General features: G+C 43.2%; 1 protein-coding gene across 2 annotated transcripts in view; it reads right to left on the reverse strand.

The window, feature by feature from the left end:
- Positions 1 to 3623: 3623 nt before the first annotated feature.
- Positions 3624 to 26075, reverse strand: part of CROT (carnitine O-octanoyltransferase) — a 39799-nt gene continuing 17347 nt past the window's right edge. For both annotated transcript variants that reach the window (XM_054020563.1, XM_054020564.1), the window contains 12 exons: positions 25539 to 25647; positions 15889 to 15982; positions 15673 to 15798; positions 14936 to 15037; positions 14185 to 14268; positions 13989 to 14096; positions 13581 to 13711; positions 11907 to 12030; positions 6607 to 6685; positions 5442 to 5535; positions 5156 to 5275; positions 3624 to 4677 (listed from right to left, as the gene is read on the reverse strand). In XM_054020563.1, coding sequence (XP_053876538.1) covers positions 4557 to 4677; positions 5156 to 5275; positions 5442 to 5535; positions 6607 to 6685; positions 11907 to 12030; positions 13581 to 13711; positions 13989 to 14096; positions 14185 to 14268; positions 14936 to 15037; positions 15673 to 15798; positions 15889 to 15982; positions 25539 to 25647 — 1292 coding nt within the window. In that variant the 3' untranslated portion in view covers positions 3624 to 4556. The remainder of the gene's footprint in view (positions 4678 to 5155; positions 5276 to 5441; positions 5536 to 6606; positions 6686 to 11906; positions 12031 to 13580; positions 13712 to 13988; positions 14097 to 14184; positions 14269 to 14935; positions 15038 to 15672; positions 15799 to 15888; positions 15983 to 25538; positions 25648 to 26075) is intronic.

Below are 26075 nucleotides of genomic sequence, written 5' to 3' on the forward strand. Positions count from 1 at the left end.
GCAGACTTTGACTCCCTCAGGGAACTGATGGGCAGTCTCCCCTGGGAGACTAACATGAGGGGGAAAAGAGTCCAGGAGAGCTGGCTGTATTTTAAAGAATCCTTATTGAGGTTGCAGAAACAAACCATCCTGATGTGTAGAAAGAATAGTAAATATGGCAGGTTGGCTTAACAGTGAAATCCTTGCTGATCTTAAACACAAAAGAAGCTTACAAGAATTGGAAGATTGGATAAATGACCAGGGAGGAGTATAAAAATATTGCTCAGGTATGCAGAGGGAAATCAGGAAGGCCCAATAACACTTGGAGTTGCAGCTAGCCAGGGACTTTAAGAGTAACAAGAAGGGTTTCTACAGGTATGTTAGCAACAAGACGGTGGTCAAGGAAAGTTTGGGCCCCTTACTGAATGGGGGAGGCAACCTAGAGACAGAGGATGTGGAAAAAGCTAATGTACTCAATGCTTTTTTTTGCCTGTCTTCATGAACAAGGCCAGCTCCCAGACTACTGCACTGGGCAGCACAAGATGGGGAGGAGTTGACCAGCCGTCAGTAGAGAAAGAAGTGTTTCAGGACTATTTAGAAAAGCTGGATGAGCACAAATCCATGGGGCCGGATGCACTGTATCCGAGGGTGCTAAAGGAGTTGGCAGATGTGATTGCAGAGCATTGGCCCCTACAATACTTGGTCACTCTGCCAAGACTGCCAACAAGGGTGCAAGTTGTGATAATGATTTTGGTGACATGGACGCCTATGCACTAGCAATTGGCCTGAGACAACCACCTTAGTTTAGATATGCAACCAAACATTCATCAATATTAACTCCTCTCACGCATTGTCAACACAGACTAGATTTAAACCAGGAAGCTATACATTCATCCCATTGAGCTATCCAGCCCCACATTTCTCACTGGTATATTTTAATTAAATTATAAGATATCAGTTTAGATACCTCACTTACCAACAGCTGTAAGGGGTTTCTCTGCACTACATTTTTAACTTATTTGGCAAGTATCTCCTGCTTTGGTAATTGAACAGGTTGTCCAAGAAGCACTGGATAAAGCAAGACAGGGTCGCACCTGTATTGTAATAGCTCATCACCTGTCCAGAATGCTGACAAGATAGCAGTAATCCAGAATGGAAGGATTGTAGAACAAGGAACACATCAGCAACTCTTGGTTGAAAGAGGTGTCTACTATTTCTAGTTCAGTGGTTTTCAAACTTTTTCTGGGGCCCTAGCTGAAGAAAATCACCGATGCCCGCAACCCAATAGAGCTGGGGATGAGGGGTTTAGGGTGTGGGAAGGGCTCAAGGCTGCAGCAGAGTGTTGGGGTGCAGGCTGTGGGGTGGGGCCAGGAATAAGGGGTACAGGAGGGGGGCTGGGGATGAGTTTGGGGTGTAGGAAGGGGTTCTGGGTTTGGGTGGGCTCAGGGCTGGGGATTGGGGCATAGGCTTACCTCCAGTGGCGCAGCCGGAGTGAGAGGCAGGCTTCCCCTATGTCCTGGCACTGCAGACCACGCTGCACCCCGGAAGCGGCCAGCAGCAGGTCTGGCTCCTAGGTGGAGGTGCGCAAGCGGCTCTGCATGGCTTTCGCCTGCAGGCACCCCTTGCCCCCCCAGCTCCTATTGCTCAGGTTCTCAGGGCAGGGGCAGCATGCAGACCCCCATGACCCCCCTGCTGGCTGCTTCTGCGGCACAGCGTGGTGTCGGAGCAGGTAGGCACTAGCTTGCCTCAGCTGGGCAGCACTGCCGATGGGACTTGTAACATCCCGGTCGGCGATGCTGGCCGCAGCAAGGCGGTCCAGTGCCTTACATGCCACGACTGAATTGCAACCCGAACTTCGAAAAACACTGCTCTAGTTAATGTTCAAGCTGGACCATGAAACTTGAATTAAAGGCAGTGCCATATTTCTGAAGTGTGATGGTGCATTTGTTTCAGTACTTTACAAACAATAGTATTACCAATCAATCTTATTACCTTTGTTTTCAGGAAAGGACTGTAAACAAGAGGTCCTGGAAAGCCAAGAAACACTGAGCCAAGCATTATACCAAAGTCCTCAATTATTTCATCATCTAAACATTTAGGCCCGCAGCTCCAGCCACTAAGAGTTCTGTTACTAGCTCTATCACTGTCTTAACCTGTTGTCACAACTTGGCCCTGTTTCCCTCTGGATGGACACAAGTTTGTTGTGAATGGACCCCACTCCTAAATCCCATCTGCTTCTAAGCCCCCCTGGGTTAGGTAGTGACTGATCACTGTTCCCAGCTCTGGGTCGCTCAGGCACGCTGCCTGGTACAGACCTTGTACAGCTCACTCTTCCTGGGCAGGAGGACTGCAATCTGGCTACCTAAACCCCAGAACCAATGCCCCAGCTCTCCCAAGCCCCCTGTTGCCTTCTCTGAGTGCTCTGGTTTTCTAGTTATGCCCTGCAGGGACAACCTGGCAGCAAAGCAATGAACACAGGCTTAGCAAAAGAATTCTTAACCACAACCACTTTATTCTTAAAGCACAAGCAAATGACAGATCTATGGAAATCAACAAACAGTCCTGAATGTAATCCCCCGGTCCAATCTCACCCTGTCTGGGAGTCCTGGTTCTGGTCAGTGTCCTCAAGCAGATACTCTCCTGCCATCACTCTCTCCAGCAAGTTCTGCTTACAGGTGCCAATGGTATGGTCCTCTGTTAGCAAAGCAGCCACCTTTTCAAAATAGTCTCTATCCCATTTCTATCCATGTGTTTTGGCTGATGAGGTTCCCAGCTTCATTCCCCACTCCTCCCCCAACTTGTGTAGTTAGTCAATGGCCTTGCTGGTAAAAACCCATTTTTCCAGAAAGGAAAAGTCATTCAACATTGATGGCTCACACTGTTTACTCTTTTGAGGTGTCCCATAACCTAGCATGAGCACAGAATGTCTACAACAGCCTGATCTTGTCAAGATTAGATTGGTTTTCAACACCAGCCGAATTTAACCCAATATGGAGGTTACAATGCAGTAAAGGTTACAATCACAAAATAGATTCACAAAACATGAAGCTTACAATTTGGCCAGGATAAACACTCAATCTGTTACACCTAGTATTCTAACAATTGTAGTGTCTGCTTGCACACAACACATGGGTATGAACATATCAGGGTGGTCTAACAAATAGGGCATTGAACTGCAAGTAAGAAGGACTTGGGTTCTGCTCCTGCCTGATTGTTGATCTGCTGTATAAACTTTGGCAAGTCATACTCCTCTCTTTCTACTCAGACATTTTGTCTGTTTTGATTAACTCCTCAGAGCAGGGATAGTCTCTTATGTTTATTTTAGAGCACTTAGGAAAGTTGGCTATTAAAGAGTAAGTGTCAATGTTAACTAAAGTGATGCTAACTGTACCATTGTAACATGGTACCTTCCACAATGAGGTTTTGATCTCAGTGAGAATTCTAGTTGTTCTACTGTAATACAAACAATAATAATTCCTGACTTCTCCAGGGGCCCTAATACCTCCAGAAGGGCAAACAGTGGGGATTTTAGAATCTGTGTTAAGTCAGTTTCATCATCTGTATACAAGAATCTCCCCTTTTGGAAAGTTTGGTTGCTATGCATCAAGCAGTATAGATATAAACCAATCAACCGACATGAAACAAACTTTTTGGATTGTTTTATTTCTAAGAAGAAATTACAAAGCTTATCAAAAAAAAGTAGTCTTTAAAATCCAAAGAAAGCTTAAAATCCTGAGAGTTTTATCAGACTATACTTAGTGCCAGTTTTAAATTTGCACTTAATTTCTGTGGAGTAGCAGTGATATTCGTAGTTATTTCATCACAAGTATGTCATCCTTTGGAAACTTGCAAGTAGCCATCCTAGTTTCATCTCTTTATTTTGAAAAGGAACCATCTTGAAATTTAAAAGTATTTTTCAAACTATAGTGACCTCAGCCTTCACCTGAGAAACTAATCTCTATTCACAAATAAGCTCTTGATTTGAAATCATCCCAATGGTGAAAATGGAAGACAGCTAATAATAAAAATTATATAAAACTTGAAAAGTCTGTTATTCTAATATTTCTCCTTGATTCTTTCACAAATGAAAAATCATAAAAACTGTCACCAATGTCCATTGCAAAAGCACCATACTGTATTAGCACTGGAATGGTTACTCTGAACTAAAGAATAAGTGCACCATAGAAATAAACTTCACTGGATTATCACATACTCTATCAGCTACCATTAGGAAGGTTATAAAAACAAGCCATCACAAATTCTCCATTTTCCAAAAATCACGATAGTCTGATACATTTGCATTGTTGAGGCATAGTTTAATATTGCATAGTTCTACGCTGATCGTTTGCATTGTTGGTACAAATGGATATATTATTCTTAAAAGAAATTTGCATTGCTGCTGCAGTAAATCTCTTAAAATGGACAGGTTTTGCATTAGTTCTGCTTAACGTCTATCCTGAAATATCATTAAGTGTTTTACATAGAGTTTAACGCTCTTCGTGACAAGCATTTCATTTAGCAAGTGCCAGATACAATAATGCACAATATGTGAAGGCACAGTAATGTCACTATCAACTCTACAGATGGGCTGTGGCCATTAGTTGTATCATGTCCTGAAGAGACTGGAACAAGTTCTTACACAGCATTTCTGCATCGGTCTCTGGGCATGATTTCCAGGCAGTGCAGGTCACAACAATTCTATCAGTATAAAGGTTAACTAGTTATTTTAGATCATGAACTTTAATCACATCCCCACACACACTGTAAAATTATTCGCTGAATTTTGAAACATGGGTGTCTAAATTGGGCACCTAAATAACTTTGTCTTGATTTTCAAAGAAGCTAAACATCCAGCGGTCCCATTGACTTCAGTAGGGCATGTAGGTGCTCAGCAATTCTGAAACTCAGGCCACTGTAGTTTAGATGCCAAGATGGATTTAGGTACCTAACTTTAGTCACTTACATTTGAAAGTGTTGTCCATATCTTCCTTCACTGCAACTAGCTTTAAGATTCTGGATATGCTCTCTCTTTCCCTCCTATTAGCTGTGAACTTCCTTTACCTTCGTGACATTGATACAATCGGGCAACGTAAAAACGGGGAAGAAGTTCTGATAACAGCTTTATAGTTTTCTTCTGAGTGATGCCAGGCCCAAGAAGGTGAGAATATACCCTTACCTGTCATCTCTGATTCTATAGAAAATGCCATAGCCATGATGTATCATGGGGACTGCAGCTCCACCAATTTTAGTGTAGCCAACCAGGCTAGTGGAAAGCACAAAATTTCCACCTCCCCCACTGTGAAGTAAAAAAAGCAAATTGTTTGATTTAAATTAGTATTAAAAAGTGAAGCTAAGAAATACAAAATTATTGGGATCAAGAGATTGGCAAGCTCAAGGCAAATGTGATAAACCCATCAACACCCAGAGGTTTGACTTGCATATAGGACAAGACTAATAATTACCTTTTAGTGAATGCAGGGTCTGTGAAGAGTTCTGGCACAGGGAGTCCTTCCTCTTTTGCTATGAGTAGGAGACCCAGAAGATGACGGTCAAATCCTGTCAAACAAACAAGAAACCTCATCACTGAGAGAAATATCTAGTTCTTCCTGGTCTGGACAATGGGAAGTTCAAATGCTGGACCCAGAACAGATCATGGGAGAGCCCTAAAAAGAAAGAGGGATCCAGACTGAAGCACCCTGAAGCCATCTCCGAAATGTGGTGTCCAAAGAAGCCTTTGCATTCAGCCTACAATGGAGATAAAAATACAAAGAGTTTACCTCATTACTAGCCCCCTCCAACTCCAGTGAGAAACATCTCCCCTTTCACGCTAGGAAGCAACCAGCACCATCTGGGAATGGGCCCAAATGATCGAGGGCACAGACCCCTGAGCTAACCAGTAGGAAATGCTGAGGAGAGGGGTGTTGCCCAAGCCCTGTCCCTTAAAGTGAGTTAGGTGCCTAGCCTCAGGCCAGCACCATCAGCTCCTCCTCTTCTATATTTTGTGTGGGACTTGAGATGATAGGCATGCTCTAAGGTGGCCTCTGAGCACGCCAACTAGATCAGGCCATGAGCTAGGCCGGGGGCACAGCTAGTTTGAGCATTCTGCTGGGGCTTAGGTGCTGAGCAGGCTGATGGCGTCAAGATTTAGGCAGTGTGTGCATGCCCAGCAGTGGATTTTTAGGCACCCAGAAGAGTTTACTGCAGAATTTAGGCACTTACAGGGTTAGGCAGCAGCTGAGCTGGGTTTTGAGGATCTAAATCTTGGACTTAGGCACCTACGTGGCAGTTAGGTGCTTAAGTCCCTTTGTGAATCTAGCCCCAGGGGACTGAAATTACTTAAACGTCCATGGTTAGGACCCTCGCTCCCACTCTCCTCCCCCCTCCCACCATTCCCCCCGTGCACCCTTCCCCCTGCAGGAAGAAGAGAGGCAACACATAAGCTAGAAGGAAATGCCAAGGGGTATAAAAAGGCAGGGGCTCCCAGCAGAAATTCATAATATTTCTGTTCCCCTGGGTGGTCTTAGATTATTCAGACTGACCTAGTAAGGAGCCGGAGAAATCATATTAACACAAAGTAAATCTCCTTTTTCAGGCACAAGAGAAAATAAGTCGTTAAAAAGAAAATACCTTTTCCATTCTCGCACTCTTTCATCATCTTGTTGTGCTTTGCAAATGCCTTTAGCATCTGTTGCTGCCGTTTATGAGACTGTGTTAAATAAGAAAAACAAAACCAATCCAGTTGAATATTACAAGAGACACAGATAAGCAAGTTCCTTCCTTTCACAAGCTTTAGAGTTTAAGAAGAGACGAAAATTTAGGAGCATGGAAAAGCTACATTTGTGCCTTATGTCTCTCTCATTTTTTCAAATTCCTGTGATTTATTTTTTTTCCTGAACCCTGTTTTTTGCACAGGAGCTCTTGATAATTTGTTTCCTAGGTCTTAGCCAATTACTTTCTGTCCAGAACAGTTTTCTAAACCTTAAGCCCTTTCTCTTTTTCCCCCGCATTAATGACAGAAACTGAAGGAATTGAAAATGGTCACTTTAAACTAAAGAGATTGAATACAATGGCTTTCTTACACTAGCACCAACTTAGAAATACATCAGACAGTAGCGCACATGACTGCATTTCACAGACACGGAACTGCATGTGGAAATCACAAAAGAGAAAGCCATACGGAAATAGCGAAGCATCTCACTTCATTGCTCTTAAATTAAACACACGAAGCAACTAGATGCACAAGGAGGGCTTAAGCACCAAAGTGTCAGTTAGGCAGCTAAGTCCAATATATGGCTACCACTGGCATTCACATAACCACAGCTGAAGCCTAATCCTATAAGCACCTAAGTTTCCATCAGTAAAGTCCTTAGACGGAGGGACAGCCTGGCCAAACCTGAGCAGTGCTGTGACCCCATGTGCCAGGTTGCAGTGCCCATAGAGAGGTGCCAGGCCCAACCCCGTGGGATAGGAGCCAAGTTGCCACTGTCGGAGAAAATTCTCTGCTTCCACACCACTATGGGGGAGTGCTTGGACTCCAAACCCCTCACAACCACCACTCGCAGTGGTAATTTTTTTGGAAGGGTAGGGAGGTCTCAGTTTCAGATTTTGCCTTGGGCCCCCAAAACCTCTGTATGGCCCTGACTATGCATTCCCTTGCTTGTATTGCCTGGGCTCAGAGACCACCTTATAGCACAACTACTGTAGCTATCCTCGCACAAAATGACAATGATGGTGCCCCCCACAGTTAGAGTACTCATCCAGCATATAGGAAACCGCTGTTAAAGCTGTTCCACTATTATTGGGCCTGAGAGACAGAGAATGATTCTACAGCCTGGTGCTTTCACGTTCCAGTCCCTGCTCCACTGAATATTTAGGTCTTTCATACCTAATACCAAGTGAAATAGCTTCAAAAGGAGAAAGCCATAGCCCAGTGCTAAAAGCACTCACCTAGGAGATGGGAAAACTGGGTTCAAGTCAGGCACAGCAGGGATCCAAACCCACGATCCAAATCCACATCCTGGTGAATGCTTTAACCACTGGGCATGGGGGAAGAGGGGCACCACCTCTGTTCTTCAGAAAGGGCTGACCTAGCCTATGTGCCTAACTCCAGGAGAGGGTTCATGTCTCTGAATCCCAAGCACAGACTGACACCCAACTCTCTTTGAGGATTGATGTATAGGCCCCAGCCCTCCTCAGCATTTCCTACTGACTTGCTTATGCAGTGCTCAGATCAGCATGCTAGCATCTGTGAATCATGTTTTTAGGCACCTAGCTCTCCCCATACACTGTAGAGGGAGCCTGGGCGCCTAATTTGGAGTTTGGAGCATTGCAGTGCTTTAGTCCCCCTTGTGAATCTAGCCCAGAGGTGCTGCTGTCCAGGTCAGTGAAACATTGAAAAGAGCTGTCATAAAGCGAAGCAGATTGAGCTTTTAAATGGATGAACACTAGGGAAGCTCTTAGCTTTATTATGTTATTAAAGATTCTCAGATAGACTGGCTCACTGCTAGGTCCCAACTCGATCTGCCTGGGCAAAGCTCTATTAACTTCAATGGAGGATCAGATTGCAGGATCCAGGCCTAAGCTGTTGTAGTTAACGATAAGTAAATACAGAAATATAATAAAATACAGGGGGCAAAAGACAACAGCATTAGTAGAAGGAATGTACTGAAAGAAGAACAGAGAGGAATAGGAACAAATAGCTAGAGATTTTAAAAAGTATACTATCAAATTATATCAGAGGACAGAAAAATAAGAGAACAATGGGCCTATTAACATGATAGCAAAGCAAGGATAACTTGGCTATTGAAAAATAATGACTTATTTGCATCAGTAGAATATTGGCAATGCATCCATAAGAATGGCCATACTGGGTCAGACCAATGGTCCATCTAGTCCAGTATCCTGTCTTCCGACAGTGGCCAATGCCAGGTGCTTCAGACGGAATAAAAAGAACATGCAATCAAGTGATCCATCCTCTGTGGTCCACTTCCAGCTCCTTGCAAACAGAGGCTAGGAACATTCAGAGCATTGGGTTGCATCTCTGCCCATCCTGGCTAATAGCCATTGATGGACCTATCCTCCAGGAACTTATCTAGTTTCACAGGTTGACTGTGCATTGTGTGAAGAAGTACTTCCTTTTGCTTATTTTAAATCTGCTGACTGATGTACTTGTGAGTATTAATGAGGAAAGACTGGAAAAAACTGAGTTTATTTAAACAATGGAAACAGCTATTTAGCCGTCATGTAAAATAAGGGGGCTACTTTTGTGGATGATATGAAATTAGGGGTAAGTCAAAGAGCTGGAACTGTTCAGTTATTTTTAAAAAGTCTTTTCATACAGGACAGGTGCCATGTGACTGGAAAACAGTTCATGTATAGCTCAAATGTAAGAGAGGGTTCTAGGAAAGAGACTGAAAATGACAGAGCCGTACATTTAACAACTATATAAAGAAAAGCTAGAAATTACACTTCAAAAATGCATTTGGAAAAGTACAGTTCAGAAGACAGCACGGATTTGTGAGAGGAGAATAACTTCAGAACAATCTAATTACTTTTCTAACAACTTTTGGTTTAGACAGATGAGAAAAATTAGGGTCAGTATACCAGGACTTTCTGAAACCTTTTGACAATGCGATGGGGTGAGCAATTGCAAAAACACTGTAAATGCTGTTTGACTGTACCCCAACTTCAATTCTCTGGTCTTTATTTGATCTCCCCAGTGCAGAATTGCCCATTTGTAAGAACTTTTCACCCCGCATGCATTCTCTGAAGCTGGCCCTTTAGATTTGGCAGAGGCAAACAGCTGTAGTCCTGACAGGGTTAGTTTGCAAATGGCTGCTGCAGCTTTCTGCTATTCAGTTGCTAAGTACATGTTATTTTTTATCCCCGTTTTTTCTTTCCTATTGCACTCTCTCATGGGTTGGATAATAAGTGTAAGGGTAGAGTTAAGCCAGCCAGTCTCTCTCAGGGTCAGGAAGGAATTTTTCATTGATCATGCTCTCTCCTTCCTTTAGCTAGCTATAGGTTTATTTGCCAATTAGTGTTGTTACCCACCATCATGGTTTTAAAAGTATAAGAGTTTTGTGATTATGTTTAACCATAGATTTTAGAGAGAGATAAGTCCTACTAGTCTATTCTCCTGGCAATGTAAGCACAAATATAGGTTAGAGATGGCATGGTTGTCAGCAAATTGCTCCAAACACTAAGCCCAAGATCTGTCTCTGCTCTGACACTACATTCCATTTATTTATTTATGAAGCCCCTTTGACCAAAAATGGTGGATAATGGTAACAGAAGGACACAAACTGAAACGGTCAATAACTGATGGGTTCTTAGCAACAACAAACTATTAAGCTTACAAGAAGAATGAGGGGGGATTTGATAGCTGCTTTCAACTACCTGAAAGGGGATTCCAAAGAGGATGGATTGAGACTGTTCTCAGTGGTAGCAGATGAAAGAACAAGGAGTAATGGTCTCAAGTTGCAGTGGGGGAGGTTTAGGTTGGATATTAGGAAAAACTTTCTCACTAGGAGCATGGTGAAGCACTGGAATGGGTTACCTAGGGAGGTGGTGGAATCTCCTTCCTTAGAGGTTTTTAAGGTCAGGCTTGACAAAGCCCTGGCTGGGATGATTTAGTTGTGGATTGGTCCTGCTTTGAGCAGGAGGTTGGACTGATGACCTCCTGAGGTCCCTTCCAACCCTGATATTCTATGATTCTAAGGAAAGAAAAAGAAGTGATGAGATAGTAAGGCTCTGTTTTTGCAAAGCTCTTAAAGACATGCTTAACTTTTAAGCACCTATTCAAGTGCATCCTATTCAGCAAAGCAGATAAGCATGTGCTTGAAGTTCATCAGAAGCAACAGCATTCAGAAATGGAAGAGAGAGCAGTTGGGATGAAATTTAAAATGATGAAGGGAATCAGAAAAATGGAGAGGAAGAGAGATCCCAAGGGATCAGTGCTAGAAACAGCAAAGTTCAATATTAATTGGCTGTATGAGTCTGACTGTAAGAAGATAAATAAAGATAGCAAACGGAAAAGCAGGGAGGAAGATAAGAAAACAAGGGGAAGTCAGATTTGAGTGATGGTATTAAACGTCAGAGTTTTAAAGCAGCAGCACAAATGAATAAGAAGCCAATGAAGTGAAGAGGAGAGAAGAAATAAGGACAATAAAGCAAAGCATCAAACAGATGTGGTTTGATGGCACAGTGCTGTGTAAGCCCAGTATCCAAGATGAAGAACATGAAGAGAAGCTTTGGATTTTCTCTAAGAAGATATGTAAACATATCTTGCAAGATCCTTTCCCTTTCCTTTCATCTCCTCAGGCTCCCAGACAGGTGCGGAGGGAGAAGCAGAGGAAGAAACTTTCAGCAGCAGCCAGTACCCGGGGAGAGAGAGAAGCAGGTTCTGCTTGTAAGCTAAACCTTTTGAAACTTGGAGAGGGGAGGTGGGGGAAACAGAAGAGAGGTCAGCTCCCCAGTTCAAGTATTTAGGAGATGAAAGACTCAGACTTTGGAATCAGTCTTACTGTCAGCAACTTCCCCATGCAGATTTCACACACACAGATGAGCACGTGCACCTCCCAGACTCCATGCCTCATAGCGACGAGCCTGCCATTGGCACAGCACTGGCCACTCTTAATTGGGAGGGGTGAGGTACATGTGTGGGGAGTGTACGACATAAAGCAGAGTTAAAAACAAAAATAAAGTTAAAATAAAAAAAGAGAGTGGGGTCATATACTGCACTTCACCTAAGATAGCAAAATTCTGAGAGCCAGCCCTGGTGGTGACATACCCATTTGAATTAACTAGCTGAAGATGACTTCTTCTCCAGTTACTGACACAATTAATGGCATATTCTCTTATCTAAAGTAGATCAGATGGCAGGTCTTTTAAATACATTAAAACTAAAGCAGATTTTCAATACTTACACTGCAAGATGGATCCAGCATGGATTTGCACCACTCCACTGCTTCCACCGTACATGGTCTCATAGTCTCAGTGCGTCCGTGGTAGAAACGTCTGGTCATAGCAGTTTCATAACAGCAGCCTGGGCTAAGAAGGAAAATTAGGACAAAGTGTCTCACTACAAAGATAAATCTTTTCTCGTCACTAAAGGAAAAATGTCATATAAAAGATATTCTATCCCATTACACTCAATTACAAGCAAGAGTAAGCCACTCATTTTCTTTTAAGTCTCTGAAATGCAATACAGATTACTCAACGATAAGAAAGTTTTCAAGAGGCAAGTTAAGACTAAGAAAATTCAGATGCCATTATAAAGTCATAAAAAAATCTGGACTGTTTCATGAGCTGCTTTTTGCAAATGCTAAGGCTTCCATACCCCCTTATGTAGGTGAGTGGAAAGTAAGCAAGCTTCAATTTCCTATGTATTCTTCCATCAAGGATAAAGGAGAGAAGGCATCTGCCCCACACAAGACCCTCAGATTTGGGGAATCCACTAGTAACAGGGGGCATCTACAAACAAGTTTAAGAAGGGTCCTTACCCAGATTGTCTTTGTTGGGCAATTAATATAACCCAGTGTTCAATGACCTTTGCCAGGAATGTGGCCTTTTTGCAGATGACACCCTCAGGCAACTATTTGCCAGCTCTGTGATGACTCATATTTAAACTATTTTAAATACTAACAGATGGTAGTAAAGGCACATGTAAAGGAGGGACATAATCACCAACAAAGAGAGAGTCTCCAATAACTTTTGGCTGGGAGTACAAAATAAAACCAGCCTCAGCCACCTGCCCAGTGTGCAAGGACAGGAACTTGGTTGTATACTATCTTTTTGTTATGTTGTTATAACTTTTACAGGTAGACTTTGTTGGTGATGGGGACAGGATGACAATAGTGAGTCTGCTAAGGCTTTTTACAGGGTTGGGATTTTGGAAGAGAGAGATTTATCACCACAGAATAATGTTTAATTATAGACTACAGATGAGACTTTCATCTGTACCTGGGCCAAATCCCCTTATATAGGAATGAGCAATTATTGAGGTATGCAGGATATTAGAGAGACAAGGTGGGTGAGGTAATATCTTTTACTGGACTAACTTCTCTGTTGGTGAGAGAGACAAGCTTCTGAGCTTACACAGACCTGAAGAAGAGTTATGCGAGTTAAAAAACTATGTGGGTTAAAAAACTTCTCTCTCTCACCAGTAGAAGTTGGTCCAATAAAAGATATTACTTCACCCATACTGTCTCTCAGTTAGTGAGGTAATGTAGATCCTTGTGGGCCAAGTTCTTGCCTTATCATTTAACCAGTACTGCCCATGTGTATATTTTATGGAATGTTAATAAAGTTCAGGCTGGCTGCCCTTTATCTTATAGTACCTGTAGTATAGCACCTACCACACTGTGACATAAAAGACTTGCTCCTGCACCTTTTGAAGTCAATGGCAGAAATCCTGCTGACTTCAGTGGCAGAGGATCAGGTCCTGTATAACTAAATAAAACATTATGACATACTTCTTTATTCTTCTATGACTGCAGGAAAATATACAATGGAATGCAAAGCCCTTTGTATTTGCCCAGATTTGTCAGTTTGTTCAACTATACATTTAATTGCTAGCCTGAATAATAAACTTTTCTTACTGTCCATGAAGTTTATAATAGGCCAGCTGGAGGCCAAGCTGAACAAACGTATCAGGATGAAGTCCCTTCTTCTTGGTCAGTGCTTTGCCAAAGGATGTAAAGGCATAACTCACTAGCTGCAAGTCAGATACCTGACAAATAAAGAATTTGTTACCATAGGAGAATTCAGCAACTGCTTGCTCTAATCACAACCTGCTTCAGTTCAAATATAATGAACTGTGCATTCACCTCACAAAACAATGGATCAGGTTTACCCCGGTGTAACTTCCCTGGCTTCAGTGGAGCTACCTCAGGATTGAATCTGTCCCAATGGTCTTTGTTCTCTGGCCTGGGAGCGAGACCAGCTACTAATGTTTAGATAAAATGAAAGCCTCAATGATCACTAAGAAAGAGATAGAGAAACTTCACCTGCTGAGAATACCGTTCTTTAGCACGTTCAATGTCATTTAGCACATTCTGGTTCAACGTGAAAACAAGTTCTTCTGGCCAGGGGATGTCCCGCACTTTATCTGATCCCTGTTTTGTTTTTTAAATAAAAGAGGAATCAATATCCATAAGAGAGGAAATGCTAATTAATAAGGATGGAAACTTAATGGATACATACCTTCCACCTTCCCTCACTTTCAATAATCTTCTGATCAATATAAGAGCACAGGACTACCAAAGCCATGGCATCACAAGGAGAATGCTAGAACACACGAGACAATATACCATGATGGTTACATAGCTAAAAGTTGATCAAGCTAAAAGTTGATTTCCACCCCCATTCCTTCTTAATTATGCTGAAGGTTTTCCTGTGATGTGTAGAATTCTTTAGGAGATTACACTTCTAGCCTTTCTACCTGTACAGATAGAGCCCCATACAGTATTTATCTACTCTCTTGTTAGCTCTGCAGCCAGGTAGACAGGCAAAATATAGCACCAGGATGAGGAACAGATCTGGGCAGAAACAATGTCTTCCTATGAGAGAGCTTAGCATGTTTTGGGCACTACTGTGATACAAGCAAATAATAAAGCTACTAACTTACAATTTTTTTTTTTGCATGATATTCCCCTTCTCTTTGAACTCACTATTGATCAAATTCAAGAAACTCCCTCATTAAAATATTTCTGAAAGTAAAATTTAGACTTCTAAATCTTTTTAGTCAACACATGCACTGCATAATCTCCCCTTTAGAAATGTACAGCACCTGTCCTGGGATGTTTGCCAGATAAGGAACCCTATACGTGAAAATGCACTAAAAGAAAAACAAGTTTAAACCAGTAAAAAAAAATATTCCATTGTGGAAGGGGAAAAACTGACAAAGGAGCCCACTGTAAATATGCTAGGAAAAAGGGAATCGTATTTTACTTACATCACAGTTTGAACCAAATGTCCCATTGGAAAATAGTATGCAGTTGTAGGATTTGTCTCCCCAGCGTATGGTTGGATCTCCTGTTAGAGCCAACTTGGTGATCTAAATCAAGAATTAATATCATGGGGTTTAGAAATATCCGAATGTGCGCCAGAGTCCTGTCACATTACACTGGAAGTATTTGGATACTTTTTTAATGAGTACCAACCTCTGCACTCGAAAGCAGCTATGACTTACTGCACTGGACAAGACAAAGTCCCTGCCCTAATTAGATGACCCATGACTAAAAAGGCTCTCTGCATGACAGCAGACATGCCAAAAATGGAACAAATATATCCATCTGAAGAAAAACCATCTGTACAAGCCTGGTGTTTGGTGTTTAAAAATAAAAGGCCAGATCCTGGTGGTCAGGGCTTCTGTGGCTTGTGAAATTCAGGGGGGTGCAGAGGGGTGAGGGTAAATTTACACCACATTTACACCTCCAAGATTCTAGATGTGGCAGGCATTGGTCCAGTCCTGGCCATCAACAGGAGACAATGAATCATGGCCATGCCCATTTTCCTTTGCTAGAGGGGCCAGGTCACAATGGTGTTAGACCTGTTAGATTGCTAAGGGAATCTTCAGGCAGATGGTTAAGCTGCCTTTCCAGAATATTTTATACAAATAAATCAAATACACAACGAGAGACAAAAGTTGGTTAAAAAGAGGAGTAAAATTATTTTGAAATTTGTAACTACCGGAGTATAATCCTCAGGGGTTCCATGGGGACTGGAATCATCCAGGGAGATCACAAACAAACTGCTCTGAATTTTTTCCAGGAGACATAAGTTCTTTGGATCGAGATTAGTTAAATATTCACGTGTCTAGAAGACAATGAAAAGTGGTTAAATAATTGAAATGTTGCAAATCCAGTCAATCAACATTTTTCTGAAAGACCACTGAAATTTTCCAACCTCTGCCCATTGGGTTCTTTCCCCACTTGTTAAAGCCGCCAGCCCTGGTCCATCAGGTTCATTATGGCACCTCTTTTGGATGTAAGCAAGTTGCCTTTAAGAAGATTTTTAAAATTAGTAAAACAGAATGAAGACAGAGACTGGATTAAAATTGTTCACTTTAGTAGGCTAGTAGTCTGGTTAACATTTCTTATTCCATATCTAATCATCAGATTAAGTGAACTTTCAAGAAGTATATCAACTCTGCTCAGGACACATGACCTTTTTAATCCGTGTCTGCACTGGGGATTTGCCCTGATTTCAGCCTCTGGGGACTGCTGCACCAATGCAAACCCATAGTTTAGACAAAGAAAACCACAACTTGCACCAGTGACACTTAATTCAGTTTCAAACATGGGACACCTCTAATGGTGCAAGTCACAATTTCCATATCCATACTAGGAGTTTGCACAGGTACAGTTATATAGGTGACTAGCTACCAATGCCTGAAATAAGGGCAAATCTCCAATCCACACAAGGCCTGAGAATCATAGGAGGGAATCATACTCCATCCCACCGAGCTGAGATTGTATTATGCACCAAATCTTAAACAATGTTTCTCTTCTTAACCTTTGCTTGCACCAGCACTTCAAAAAACTTTATTCAAAGCTTTGTATTCTGACAGTTTTACCTGTAAACGTGACTCTGCACATACTGTACTTGATGTTCTCGGTCTACCTTGTTACCCCTTTTAAAAAACCTCTCTCTGAATTTTTAAGAATTCATATGCAGTTAGTTGGCACTTCCTCCTATTAAACACTAGTACTAATCAGAATTTAAACAACATTCATACAGATGTATTCATATATAGCAAGCGAGGCGAACCAGATACACCACCCTCGAGATCAGGTTACCTGTAAAGCAGAACTGCAATAAGCGTAGGTAACAGCAGGTTTTTGTTCATCATGAATTAATTTGTGTCTGGCATTTCTTGTTAGAAACTTGTTTGATTTCTATTTGTTCCTTTCTTTGGTGTTTGCCTGATCCACCACAACTCCCAGTAAGTTGTTCCAATAGCTAATTACCCTCTGTCATAACTATAAAGGGAAGGGTAATAGCTGTCCTGTGTACAGTACTATAAATCCCTCCTGGCCAGAGACTCCAAAATCCTTTTCCCTGTAAAGGGTTAAGAAGCTCAGGTAACCTGGCTGGCATCTGACCTAAAGGACCAATAAGGGGACAAGATACTTTCAAATCTTGGGGGGGGAAGGCTTTTGTTTGTGTTCTTTGTTTGGGAGTGTGTTCGTTCTCCGGGAATGAGAGGGACCAGACATCAATCCAGGTTCTCCACATCTTTCTAAACAAGCCTCTCCTATTTCAAACTTGTAAGTAAATAGCCAGGCAAGGCGTGTTAGTTTTCCTTTGTTTTCTCAACTTGTAAATGTACCTTTTACTAGAGTGTTTCTCTTTGTTTGCTGTACTTTGAACCTGAGACTAGAGGGGAGTCCTCTGAGCTCTTTAAGTTTGATTACCCTGTAAGGTTGATTTCCATACTGATTTTACAGAGATGATTTTTACCTTTTTCTTTAATTAAAAACCTTCTTTTTAAGAACCTGATTGATTTTTTCCTTGTTTTAGATCCAAAGGGGTTTTGGATCTTGATTCACCAGGAGTTGGTGGGAGGAAGGAGGGGAATGGTTAATTTCCCCTTGTTTTAAATCCAAGGGGTTGGATTTGTTTTCACCAGGGATTTGGTGAAGGTTTTTCAAGGTTTCCCAGGGAGGGAATCCATTGAAAATGGTGGCAGCCGAACCAGAGCTAAGCTGGTAATTAAGCTTAGAAGTTTTTATGCAGGCCCCTACATTTGTACCCTAAAGTTCAAAGTAGGGATCTCAGTCCTGACATGGTGAATAGCGGTGGGATCATTTTATACCCAAAAAGCCAGTGAGATTTTTTTTCCTTCTAGCTGCTTGGAAAGCCGAGCTAGAAGTAGATAGATGCATATCTTATCTCTCCTTGCCTGAAGGCAGAGGTGTTAAGTTTTTTTTACAGGTCCTTTGTTAAGAGAAGGGTTCAATTAGCAAATGACTGGTAAAAGGTATTTACAAGCTGAATTGTTTTTTTTTCTTTTTACATCCTCCGGAGTAGCTAGTTAGAAAGTTACTGTTAACTCTGCAGCAGCCAGAGCTGAGAGCTTCCCAGTTTGTCAACTGCAAAGGGGGTGACCCAGCACAAGAAAACAGGAAAATGACTACCAAAGAAGTAGCTAACAAAATAGAACTGGCCAAACTAGAAGCAGAAGAAAATGAAAGAAAACATCAGAGACTGCTTCAATTAACAAAACTCGAGACAGAGCAGAGAGAAAGAGAAGAAAAAGCCAAAGAGGAGGCCCACAAGAGAGAGATGGAGCTGAAAGAAAAAGAGATGAAGATGAAAGAAAAAGAGATGGAGGAGAGAGAAAAAGAAAGGAAGCATGAACTGGAAGTAGCAAAGGCTAAGCAGGATGCACCAGCCAATGCTAACAACCCCCCTCCAGGTACCACTTCCCATCCCAGAAGATTCCCCACCTACAAGGCAGGCGATGATACTGAGGCCTTCTTAGAAAATTTTGAAAGGGCCTGCCTTGGATACAGCATCGCTATAGACCAGTACATGGTAGAGCTGAGGCCGCAGCTCAGTGGACCCTTAGCAGAGGTGGCAGCTGAAATGCCTAAGGAACACATGAACAGTTATGAACTTTTTAAAAACAAGGCCAGACTCAGAATGGGGCTAACACCCGAGCATGCCCGTCGGCGGTTCAGAGCCCTAAAGTGGAAACCGGATGTGTCATTTACCCGTCATGCCTACCACATTGACAAAAATTGTGATGCCTGGGTATCAGGAGCAAATGTTAAATCTCTGGAAGATCTGCTTTCCCTAGTAAAAATGGAGCAGTTTTTAGAGGGTGTTCCTGAGGAAATAGAAAGGTACATCCTAGATAGGAAGCCCAAAACTGTAACTGAGGCGGGGGAGATTGGAGCCCAATGGGTGGAGGTGGCAGAAAAGAAAAAAACTAGTAGCAGTTGGAGCGAATATCAGAAGGGGCAAGCCGAAACAAAACCTTACCACCGGGGACAACCCAAGGCCCCACCCACATCTCAAGGGAAACCCCAGACGCCTTCTCACCCCACCACACCAGTCTCCACCAACCAACATCGCCCCGGTGATACCTTAGCAGGGCGATGTTTTAAATGTAATGAACTGGGACATATAAAGGCTCACTGCCCCAAGAACCCTAACCGATTACAGTTCATTACACCCCAATCACACCAAAGATCCCCAAACCCAGATGCCTCTCTCATACCCTCGGAGCGAAGGGAAACCTTGAGAGTGGGCGGAAAGAAGGTTACCGCCTGGAGGGACACTGGGGCTCAAGTGTCAACTATCCACCAATCCCTAGTGGACCCCAAACTCATCAACCCAGAGGCTACAGTGACAATTCAACCCTTCGTGTCACAATCTGTAACCTTGCCTACAGCCACGTTGCATGTCCAGTACAAGGGCTGGTCAGGAATGTGGACTTTTGCAGTCTATGACAATTATCCCATTCCCATGCTGCTGGGGGAAGATTTGGCCAACCATGTGAAGGTAGCCAAGAGGGTGGGAATAGTCACCCGCAGCCAGGCTAAGCAAGCTTTCACCCCCATCCCTGTTCCTGAGCCGTCCACCAGGGCCCCGTCTGTGTTACCGGAGACCCAGACAAAGGTGGTGGAACTGGATCCTCTGCCAACGACTGCAACAGCCGTAGTGGATCCAATCCCAGAGACCCAGCCAAAGCCAGTCCCAGAACCGGAACTGGCAACGCAACCAGCACCAGAACCATTGCCAGCCCTGAGTCCAGCGCTTGCAAACCCGTCTACAACTCCAACGCCAGAGGGCACCAGCGAGCCTGAACTGGCAGAAGCAGCAGATAAGCCTACCCAAGAGGCTCAGCCAGAGCCTGAGATACCACATAGTGCACCAGCGGACAGCGGTTCACAGTCAATGGAAACAGCCCCAGCACCTGCATCGCTTCCAGAGGGACCAAGCCCCAGTCCACAGTCCAAGGAGGAACTGATGTCTCCAGCATCAAGGGAACAGTTCCAGGCCGAGCAGGAAGCAGATGACAGCCTTCAGAAAGCTTGGGCGGCGGCGCGGAGCACCCCACCGCCTCTCAGCTCTTCTAACCGATCCCGGTTTGTTGTAGAACAAGGACTTTTATACAAGGAGACTCTTTCTGGTGGGCACCAGGAAGACTGGCATCCTCAAAGACAGTTGGTAGTTCCCACTAAGTATCGGGTAAAGCTCTTGAGCTTAGCCCATGATCATCCCAGTGGCCATTCTGGGGTGAACAGAACCAAGGACCGGTTGGGGAAGTCCTTCCACTGGGAGGGAATGGGCAAGGACGTTGCTAATTATGTCCGGTCTTGTGAGGTGTGCCAACGAGTGGGAAAACCCCAAGACCAGGTTAAAGCCCCTCTCCAGCCACTACCCATAATTGAGGTCCCATTTCAGCGCGTAGCTGTGGATATTCTGGGTCCTTTCCCAAAGAAGACACCCAGAGGAAAGCAGTACGTACTGACTTTCATGGATTTTGCTACCCGATGGCCGGAAGCAGTACCCTTAAGCAACACCAGGGCTAAAAGTGTGTGCCAGGCATTAACAGACATTTTTGCCAGGGTAGGTTGGCCCTCCGACATCCTTACAGATTCGGGAACTAACTTCCTGGCAGGAACCATGGAAAACCTGTGGGAAGCTCATGGGGTGAATCACTTGGTTGCCACCCCTTACCACCATGAAACCAATGGCCTGGTGGAGAGGTTTAATGGAACTTTGGGGGCCATGATACGTAAATTTGTAAATGAACACTCCAATGATTGGGACCTCGTGTTGCAGCAGTTGCTTTTTGCCTACAGGGCTGTACCACATCCCAGTTTAGGGTTTTCACCATTTGAACTTGTGTATGGCCGTGAGGTTAAGGGGCCATTACAGTTGGTGAAGCAGCAATGGGAGGGGTTTACGCCTTCTCCAGGAACAAACATTCTAGACTTTGTAAGCAACCTACAAAACACCCTCCGACATTCTTTGGCCCTTGCTAAAGAAAACCTAAAGGATGCTCAGGAAGAGCAAAAGGCCTGGTATGATAAGCATTCCAGAGAACGGTCCTTCAAAGTAGGAGACCAAGTCATGGTCTTAAAGGCAATCCAGGCCCATAAAATGGAAGCATCGTGGGAAGGACCATTCACGGTCCAGGAGCGCCTAGGAGCTGTTAACTATCTCATAGCCTCCCCCACCTCCAACATAAAGCCTAAGGTATACCATGTTAATTCTCTTAAGCCCTTTTATTCCAGAGAATTAAACGTTTGCCAGTTTACTGCCCAGGAAACAGATGACGCGGAGTGGCCTGAAGGTGTCTACTACGAAGGAAAAAAGGATGGTGGCGTGGAAGAGGTGAACCTCTCCATGACCCTTGGACGTCTGCAGCGACAGCAGATCAAGGAGCTGTGCACAAGCTTTGCACCAATTTTCTCAGCCACTCCAGGATGGACCGAACGGGCATACCACTCCATTGACACAGGTAATGCTCACCCTATTAGAACCCCACCCTACCGGGAGTCACCTCATGCCAAAGCTGCTATACAAAGGGAGATCCAGGACATGCTACAGATGGGTATAATCCGCCCCTCTAAGAGTGCATGGGCATCTCCAGTGGTTCTAGTTCCCAAACCAGATGGGGAAATACGCTTTTGCGTGGACTACCGTAAGCTAAATGCTGTAACTCGTCCTGACAACTATCCAATGCCACGCACAGATGAGCTATTGGAGAAATTGGGACATGCCCAATTCATCTCTACTTTGGACTTAACCAAGGGGTACTGGCAAGTACCACTAGATGAACCCGCTAAGGAAAGGTCAGCCTTCGTCACCCAGGCAGGGATGTATGAATTCAATGTACTCCCTTTCGGGTTGCGAAATGCACCCGCCACCTTCCAAAGACTTGTAGATGGTCTCCTAGCAGGATTGGGAGAATCTGCAGTTGCCTACCTCGACGATGTGGCCATTTTTTCTGATTCATGGGCAGAGCACATGGAGCACCTGGAAAAAGTTTTCGAGCGCATCCAGCAGGCAGGGCTAACTGTTAAGGCTAAAAAGTGTCAAATAGGCCAAAACAGAGTGACTTACCTGGGGCACCAGGTGGGTCAAGGAACTATAAATCCCATACAGGCCAAAGTGGATGCTATCCAAAAGTGGCCGGTTCCAAAGTCTAAGAAACAGGTCCAATCCTTCTTAGGCTTGGCTGGATATTATAGGCGATTTGTACCCCACTACAGCCAAATCGCCGCCCCGCTGACAGACCTAACCAGAAAGAAACAGCCAAATGCAGTTCAGTGGACTGATGAGTGTCAAAAGGCCTTTAACCAGCTTAAGGCAACACTCATGTCTGACCCTGTGCTAAGGGCCCCAGACTTTGACAAACCGTTCCAAGTAACCACAGATGCGTCCGAGCGAGGCGTGGGAGCAGTTTTAATGCAGGAAGGACCGGATCAAGAATTCCATCCTGTCGTATTTCTCAGTAAGAAACTGTCTGAGAGGGAAAGCCATTGGTCAATCAGCGAAAAGGAATGCTATGCCATTGTGTACGCGCTGGAAAAGCTACGCCCATATGTTTGGGGACGGCGTTTCCAACTACAAACAGACCATGCTGCGCTACAGTGGCTTCATACCGCCAAGGGAAATAACAAAAAACTTCTTCGGTGGAGTTTAGCTCTCCAAGATTTTGATTTTGAAATACAACACATTTCGGGAGCTTCTAACAAAGTGGCTGATGCACTCTCCCGGGAAAGTTTCCCAGAGTTAACTGGTTAACAATTGTTTTTGGAATGAAACATATTGTTAGTTTTTATATAATCAGTAGTATGTCTAAAGGTACATGTGTCTTATTAACTCTGTTTTCTCCTAGAACTCCAGGAAGAAATCACAGCCAGTGTGGAACCGAACATCCAACACTATCTGTGATTTGGGGGGCGTGTCATAACTATAAAGGGAAGGGTAATAGCTGTCCTGTGTACAGTACTATAAATCCCTCCTGGCCAGAGACTCCAAAATCCTTTTCCCTGTAAAGGGTTAAGAAGCTCAGGTAACCTGGCTGGCATCTGACCTAAAGGACCAATAAGGGGACAAGATACTTTCAAATCTTGGGGGGGGAAGGCTTTTGTTTGTGTTCTTTGTTTGGGAGTGTGTTCGTTCTCCGGGAATGAGAGGGACCAGACATCAATCCAGGTTCTCCACATCTTTCTAAACAAGCCTCTCCTATTTCAAACTTGTAAGTAAATAGCCAGGCAAGGCGTGTTAGTTTTCCTTTGTTTTCTCAACTTGTAAATGTACCTTTTACTAGAGTGTTTCTCTTTGTTTGCTGTACTTTGAACCTGAGACTAGAGGGGAGTCCTCTGAGCTCTTTAAGTTTGATTACCCTGTAAGGTTGATTTCCATACTGATTTTACAGAGATGATTTTTACCTTTTTCTTTAATTAAAAACCTTCTTTTTAAGAACCTGATTGATTTTTTCCTTGTTTTAGATCCAAAGGGGTTTTGGATCTTGATTCACCAGGAGTTGGTGGGAGGAAGGAGGGGAATGGTTAATTTCCCCTTGTTTTAAATCCAAGGGGTTGGATTTGTTTTCACCAGGGATTTGGTGAAGGTTTTTCAAGGTTTCCCAGGAAGGGAATCCATTGAAAATGGTGGCAGCCGAACCAGAGCTAAGCTGGTAATTAAGCTTAGAAGTTTTTATGCAGGCCCCTACATTTGTACCCTAAAGTTCAAAGTGGGGATCTCAGTCCTGACACCCTCACTACTAAAAACTTGTGCCTTATTTCAAGTCTGACTTTGTCTAGCTTTAGCTTGCAGCCATTTGTCTCTAGACTGAAGAGGCCATTATCAATTGTTTGTTCTACATGTAGGTACTTATAGTCTGTAATCAAGTCCCCCTTCAACCTTCTCTTTGTTAAACTAAATAGATTGAGCTCTTGGAATCTACCCATGTAAGGCACATTTTCCAATCTTTTAATCATTCTTGTGTCTCTTTACTGAACTCTCTCCAATTTATCATCGACATCCTTTTTGAACTGTGGACTCCAGAACTGGACACAGTATTCCAGCAGCAGTCGGACCAATGCCAAATACAGAGGTAATATAATCTCCCTATTCAGCATTTCCGTTTGTACATCCAAGGATCATATTAACCCTTTTGGCAACAGCATCACACTGGCAGCTCATATTCAACTGATTATCCACTGTGACCCCCAAGTTTTTTCATAGTCACAGAGTCCCTCATCCTGTAAATATGGTCTCTATACTTTGTTCCTAGAAACAGAATTTTAAATTTGGCCAGTAATGACTTGGATAAGGACCAGGAATGGCTTGGATTGACTTGAGAGTTACTCACTCTAGATCTACACCAGCAGAATTTGGCCCGTAGTGTAAACCAGCATGTGCACAGTCTAATAATATTACCAGTCTGGAAAGTTAGCATCTTCACCTATTTTTCAGATTACTCAAAACACTTCTGGGAAGTGTGTAATTATTATATTAGTGGTAATCATTAATAATTATTGAGGAAATTCAGAAATTTCATGTGCTAAGAGGAAGTATATATATGGCAGCTCCTTGGAGAGAGAGCGTCTGTTGTGACAATGAACACCTAGCAGTGTGCTCTAACACCAAGGTCTACAATATAGAGGGCCATATTCTCTCTGTCTCTCTCCACCCCTCTTCCCACTCCTTTGCACTCCCTTAGTGGCACAAAAGTCCAAAAAGCAGGTCAGACTTTCCAGGACCTGGTGTAGGGGTGAGATATGTGGCTGGAGTGCCACTGTGTTCCAGTAATCCCCAACTGGCAGAAAAAGCCCTTAAACGTGTTACCAGACAACACATGTTATGGCTCAATCCTGCCTCTATGGAGCTCAGCAGCAGGAAATATGGCCAATATATCACTGCCAAAATGTGACTTCACATGCACAAGTTTGATTATGTTTAAAATGTGGTCAAGAGGGAGCAAAGGGAAAGTGTGGTGGTGGGTTTTGTTTGGTTGGCTTTTAATGATTATGATGAATATCTCATTGCTACATGGATTGGTTCTCAAAAAAAGATGTATTAGATAATCCTGATACAGTTTCATGCCATGAACCCCAACACGTAATTGATATTTGCTACCCAAACACCTTCATGGTATACTTTTAGCATCCTACATTTGCTTGTTGTTCCAGGCACCTTGCCATATTTTGCAGTGCTAAGTGCAGGTTCATGTTTCATGCCTATTACAAGCTTTCCTTCACTTTAAATGTATAAGCTGTTCGGCTGAAATTATTTAGTCGCACAGACTATCAAAATACTATAATGGAGGGAAAATTCCAGTCCCTCCAAACTTCAACAGAAAATGTTTAAAGGGATTTGCTTGGCCTGAAAAAAATCACATTTTTATCTGAAAAACAGGCACCTACTATAGTTTACAAGTTACACAATGGGAGACCAGCATCCTGCCATGTTAAGCATTCCAATTTTGTACAGTCTGGACTTTCAGGGAGTACTGTTCTTTTGCAAACAAGGCCCAATGTATTTCACTGTGCAGCTCAATTAATATGAAGTAATTTAAAAACCTGAAAATCTCTGGAGGGCTCAGTATATGACCTTCATGTACAGCATCAAAAGCAAACACTCGACCTCGACACAGGACTATTAAGTGGGATGGGCATTCACCTTCACTCTCTGAAAGGAAGATAAAACAAACATGAGAACACAACACTTTTTGGATAAAGTTATAATGTGAATTAGAGAGAGCGGGAGAGATAAATTATAGACACATTTAAGTGACCAGGTACAAAAATGCACGTGTACAAATACAGCACATTATTTTGGCCTTTAACATTTAAGACTTTGTACATTTAAAAACAGCAACCAAGACCAAACTCGTCATCTACTTTCAGAGAGCAATTCTATGGGTTTTTTTCTGCAGTTTGGAAATAAGTCTAAAAGGCTGCATTTGCAAGACTAACTGACAGAATCCATAGATGCATGTAACCTTGATTATTATTAACCCCCACCAATGTTTACTGCCATGTTCATAACTTTAACAAATTTGTAAGTGGGGAGGCTATTCTTACATCAGGAAGCAGAAATGCGACATGGAAAATCAC

The sequence above is a fragment of the Malaclemys terrapin genome, chromosome 2, assembly GCF_027887155.1.
Source record: "Malaclemys terrapin pileata isolate rMalTer1 chromosome 2, rMalTer1.hap1, whole genome shotgun sequence".
In the NCBI taxonomy this organism is placed as follows: Eukaryota; Metazoa; Chordata; order Testudines; family Emydidae; genus Malaclemys; species Malaclemys terrapin.